This window comes from Austrofundulus limnaeus, unplaced genomic scaffold, assembly GCF_001266775.1.
Source record: "Austrofundulus limnaeus strain Quisiro unplaced genomic scaffold, Austrofundulus_limnaeus-1.0 Scaffold163, whole genome shotgun sequence".
In the NCBI taxonomy this organism is placed as follows: domain Eukaryota; kingdom Metazoa; phylum Chordata; class Actinopteri; order Cyprinodontiformes; family Rivulidae; genus Austrofundulus; species Austrofundulus limnaeus.
In genome coordinates this window covers 746,852-752,754 of record NW_013952565.1, presented here as the reverse complement: position 1 = coordinate 752,754, position 5,903 = coordinate 746,852, and the positions used below count along the sequence as shown (strand labels likewise).

The window sequence follows — 5,903 nt, the reverse complement described above, 5'->3', positions numbered from 1 at the left end:
ATATATATGTATGTATATAGCCCAGTTAAGGTGAGAGCCTTGGGAAATCTGTTTTTAAATGTTTTGTTGAAAAAGACAGTTGCTGAAGATTCACTCCACAGCTGTGTAAAGCTAACTTGCTCTGTGCTGTCGTTAAGACTTAGAAATGGGCTTTTAGATGCTATTTCAACATCATCTGCTATTTATCAGCCCAAAGGGAGCAGAGTAATGTTTGCTTGTGGATGCATGTGTTTTGATTTATTTGGGTAATTAGGACTTTTTTAATTAAGATTAAATGTAGTTGTGGCTACATGTATGTTTGCGTAGTCATAATTACAGATATTTGGTGTGTTTTGAAATCCAGGTAGTGACTTTTTTAGTGTATCTCTGTAGGAAACATAGCTGTGTATATGTGCTCTAATTATTTTGTGTGCGTGGCATAGGGCAGTTAGGATAAGAGTTTCAGTGTAATGCTGTGACACCATCTGGGCAGAGGCACATAAAGCTGTTGCCACCCACCACACACCAGATGTTTCCCATGCACACACACACACACACACACACTTGCACACAGAATATCTTGCTATTTTGTTCTCCAGCTCTGGAAAAAAGATCAGACTCAGATAGAGCCACATTTACAGTGAAGGCCAAAAGATGTAGCATTGTCCAAACACAACCTTTCATTTTTAGTCAAGCTAATATTTTAGAATGTGTTGGTACACACATGCCCCTGTGTTTTGCAGCTTAAGTTATGACAGCCGTAAAGACAAGAGGCCCATATTGGCAATTACAATATGGCCATTTAACGCAGCAGTCCCTTTACACTCCTAAAAGCAACGCACATATATGTGTGTTAGTGCATTTATACGTGTATATATGCTCGCGTAGCTACACCTTGTAACCAGAAGGGCTGTAACAACCTGCGTGTCGAGGGACTTTGGTGATGGCCCCACATTTACAACTTTGCACCAACGGTAGTGCATTTATGTGGGAAATATTACAGCCTGCAGTTAGACTGCCCATGCATTTTCAAAGATATTTTTTTACTGTTTTAAATAAACACATGCTGTATGTGTCAGTAAACATATACAAAACTAAGCAAGAAAGAAAAAGTCTTCCTTGCACAAATCCGCCAGTATCATTGTGACATACTTTGTCACAGATGTTCTTACACATCAAAACTGTGATTGGTTTGGAAGCAGTCTGTGCTTCGAGCCTTTGTTATTTAGAGAATAAAGCAAACGATAATGCATAATATACTTATTTGTTCTTTTATTTTGAATGTATTTGTGTTGTTGTCTATAGACTCTGATCTGAAGCCCTACACTTCCTATGAGTACAGAGTGAGGGGCTGGAACAGTTTTGGTCAGGGCTTCAGCGACGTTACCACTGTGACAACCAGCGAAGACAAACCATGGGGGGTGGCCCCACCTCTCTGGAGTCAACTAGAGGAACGAAATGATGTCTTCCAGTTGCAATGGCAAGCTCCTGCCAGACCAAATGGTTAGTGTGTATTTTTGTTGTTTTTCTTTCTTTTTTTCCTCTCTTTACAGTATTTGCTACAAAAATAATGCCAAATACAGTATATATTTAATAATAAAAAACATCTTGACTCAATGGAAGCTGAGTCAAATATTGAGAAATTAACCAGAGTTGTAAAGTAACTAAGTACAAATACTTTGTTACTGTACTTAAGTAGAAATTTTGGTTATCTGTACTTTACTTGAGTAATTATTTTTCAGAGTACTTTTTACTTTTATTTATTACACTTTTACACAATTGTCTGTACTTTCTACTCACTACATTTTAAAAAAAGATAAGAAGTAGAAAGTTGTTGCTCCTATTTTATTCCAAGTTGTTATTGCTTAAAAAATACTGTCCTGATAAATTATGTCTCCTGATAGAGTGAATTTAATTGTGGTTGGATGAGAAGTATAAATATATACCATTCTGACACCCTATTAGTTTGTACACAACCCATCACAGCTGCACGCTGTTAGAAAACAATATTTTTTGGAGAAGTCACCTCCCAATAAATGTCATTTTGGAAAATCTAACAGCTCAGTTTTACTCAGTACTTTTACTTTTAATACTTAAGTAGATTTTGTGTTAGAAATTTACTTTTGATACTTAAGTACAAAAAATATCAGATACTTTGAGACTTTTACTCAAGTAATATTTTTAGAGAAGACTAACTTTTACCAAAAAATTTTTATGATAAGATACTTGTACTTTTACTCAAATATCACTTTGAGGTACTTTATACAACACTGAAGTTAACCGTGATTATTCAGTTATTCTTTCCGTCTTGCCAGGACTGATCACTCATTATGTCATTCTGCGGGATGGACAAGAGCGTTATCGTGGAGATGAAAAAACTTTTACTGATGTTGGTGGGATCTGGCCTTTTCAGGAATACATTTACCATCTGAGGGCCTGTAATCGAGCTGGTTGTACTGATAGTTCAAAGGTAAGATGGCATTTTTACTTGGCACATATACAGTATGTATATACAGTATACATATGTTTGTATCCATTGCTAATTTAAAGACTTCCTCATCAAAACTTTCACACAAAGCCATTCTGCGGTGCCTTCACAAATGGTAAAAAGTATTTTCAGTTGTTAAAAAATTGTGGCAGATTACTGAAAAACATTTAAGTAATACCTGTTTGAACAGAAATGTGCAAATTCCTCTAATTTGTCTCTCAGCAAACTTTAAAGCTGTAGGTTTTTTTTCTACAGATATTCATGAAGATGTTTGTAAATATTTTTATCACGTCAGTCTGAGTGCAGGTGTTCATTTAAAGGATATTTTACAGACTTTGTGTGACCTGTGTTGCAATGAAATTACATTCCTACTCTGTGAAAAGTCTCTACTGTTCCACTGCAGGGACAGTTGTTAGTTAGCATTGTTTCCACTCTCTCTGCAGAATGGGCTCTGGATTTGCTGAGCCTAAGTGATGTTTGTGATAGTGGCCATAATACCTTCACACTGAACTCTCCCTTGCCATCTCTCTGGCAGAAGCTGAACCGATATCACCACAACAATTAATTTTTCTGGCTTAGTAATGATTAAAGCTTATGCTGAGAAGTGTGTTTCTGCCTTTTAAGTCAGTAACAGCTTCTTTTTATTTCTAATGAGCATGTTTATCAGTAAAATGGGAAGCTTGTGGTTGTTGTCTTGGTGATGCGAATGGAGCAAACGGTGAGATGAAAATAGTTTTTTTCAACTGGCTCTCAGTGACTGATTCATGTTGGATGGCTTAATGTATTTATTATTTAAATTTTGTGAAAATATTAATGGGGATGAAATGGAACTTGAATTTTTGAAGAAAAGATGAAATGGAAAGGAAAAAAATGGTGACTCAGTTTCTAGCCTTTAGCTACAAATCAAGTTTATCTCTTTCCTGTGTGTAAACACCTGCACTGCACAATCTGCTTACCCTTTTACAGCTGACCATGAACTCCTCCATTTACCGAAACACTCTAGAGTCAAATGTGAGGCCATCTGTCTGACAAGTGAAGCTTGTCTGAAATAGGGAAATGCAAAGAATGATGAGAAATCTTCAGCAGTACACCTAAAAGAGGCGGTCCAGCCCACGTTTACACCTTAACATGACTGAAATGCCATTGGGAACCCAGGGTTTCCCCCACATGTAATTGATCGTGGCGCACCGCCACGGCAAAAATCATAGCCGCCACACTTTCAGAATAAAGTTTTTTTATTTTTTTAATAATATATATATATATAATAATAATAATAATAATATATTAGGCTAAAACATTGTAAACCAGGGGTGCCCAACCAGTCACTCGCGGGCGACTCGTCGCCTGCCAGCTGATTGCCAGGTGCCCGTGCAGCGCAACCTTGCTGCGGAGCCTCTAGCGCCGGCTTTGAGTGTCACATCCCGGAGTGGCTGATCTTGTTTGAAAGCTCTGGTTCTGCCCTACAAGGTGAAAGTTAAATGAAGTCCCTACGACGTTCCCCCACGGAGCAATAAGCAAAAAACCTCCAAAATATGCACCGTTGGACCTCCCGCCAGGGTGGTTTTAGCCCCCCTTCCCGGGCTAGTAGTGCCGGAACCCGGCGTGGATGGTCAGATTTTAAAGCCCTGGCTCTCCCCTACAATGAGAAAGTTGAGTGGAGTCCCTGCGACGTTCCCCCGCAGAGATGTAAGTGAAAAACCTCCAAAATTATGCACTGTCGTACCTCCGCCGGGGGTGGTTTTAGCCCCCCTCCCCAGGCTAGGAGCATCGGATCCTGGAGTGGCTGGTCGGGTTTTAAAGCTCTGGTCTGCCCTACAAGCTGATACTTGAATGGAGTCTCTGTGGCGTTGCCCCACGGAGCTATAAGCAAATTACGCACGACTTAGTGCATTTTACGCACACAACACAAAATTACCTCAAAAGAAGCAGAAGTCATCGGTTCGCCCCTGTCCTCAGGGGTGCGGCTTCTCGGTCCATGAGAAGGACCAGCACGAGGCTTGCCTGGTCTGTCTGGGGATCGTTCACACTCGGAGAGCGTTGGCAGAGCCCAAAGCATGTGCGTTTTGTTGCCTGCTTCGTCGCTCAACCCTGGAGAAACGGGTCAAGTTTTTAGAAAAAGTGCTGGGCGAAGCTGCAGTCGCACGGCAGGACCCACTCCTCTCCGAGTCCAGTAACCCGGTTCCATCTGAGTGCAACGAGGAGGATTTGTCGGTCTAAGTGCCCGCTTCCAGCTGGGCGGACCACGTAGAGTACATGAAGGGGTTAGCTGAAGAAGAGGAGGCTCCCCAGTTTTAGCTGGGCCTCCGCCATGTGTTGTACCTCGTTCCTCTCCTTCAGGGAACAGTAGTTATATGCATAACATTATGTTCTTAAAGAGACAGAGGCCAATTTCAAGACGTTTAGAAACTGATATGATTAGAAGTTTAGTTTATTTTCTATTTAAACATAAAAACAGCATTTTAATAACAACTGAAGGTGACATAGATACTTTATAATGGAGTAAAATTTAAATATATGCCTGAGAAACACATATTACCCCTTTAATGCCAAAGTTTTAAACAAAGCTCTTAGAGCACGTGTGTCAAGCTCAAACTGACTTCTGTGTGGCCCGCCAAAAAACCCTCCCACCCAGCTGGGTAAAATAGAATTATATCAAATGTAAACTTTAAATTTATGATTCAGTGCAACAAAAAATGAATTTAAAAGATGACTGTGGCCCCTGAGCAGTTTAGTAGAATAGCCCTGTATCAGTGTCTCAAAATATACTGCTTTAAGGCAATCAGTGAACATGAACTACATCGCTCATATTGCAAATCAATTATGCACTGGAATTCCCTGTCAGAAAGTGGGGAGTTCAAAATTCAAGACAACAGCTAATCACAACTCAACAGTGAATGAAACTCTGACCTTTACTTTTAGTAGTATTTCTGTATTATTCATTTCACATTTAGTCAGTTGTACACACAGTACTTTTCTTTATAGGAGAATGTGTTAAAACACTGTTTCTATGCAGGAAATACCACATAGTGCTCAGTTATTATTTGTTAGCAGTGCTCAGCCATAGAAAAGAGATAAACGTGATGATTAAACATAAAACATCAAATTTAATTACAGCTGACCCTTTAAAGGCACAGTGTGTAGGATTTTGTCAATTCTTTTAGCTGAAATTGAGATAATCACTAATGACAATAATAAAAAACATGTCTACTCATTGCAGAAAAAGACCTTGTTTTATTATTTTTACCTTATAAAAAGCTGTTTATATCTCCATGGTCACGGGTCGCCACACAGGCAGCCGCCATCTTGTCTACGAAGGCTCATGAAGGACGAACTGCGGTGGCGGCGTCAAAAACGGTTTTAGTTGTAATACTATAAATGTAATATTTGTTGTCTGTCATTGTAGCTGGGATAATTTTACTTATTAAAGCTCATAATC

The 5,903-nt window shown here is 39.4% G+C and overlaps 1 protein-coding gene across 1 annotated transcript in view; it reads left to right on the top strand.

Moving 5' to 3' along the window:
* Positions 1-5,903, top strand: part of ush2a (Usher syndrome 2A (autosomal recessive, mild)) — a gene marked incomplete in the record, with an annotated part of 244,206 nt that overhangs the window by 167,814 nt on the left and 70,489 nt on the right. The window contains 2 exon segments of the mRNA XM_014017175.1: positions 1,285-1,482; positions 2,295-2,449. Coding sequence (XP_013872629.1) covers positions 1,285-1,482; positions 2,295-2,449 — 353 coding nt within the window.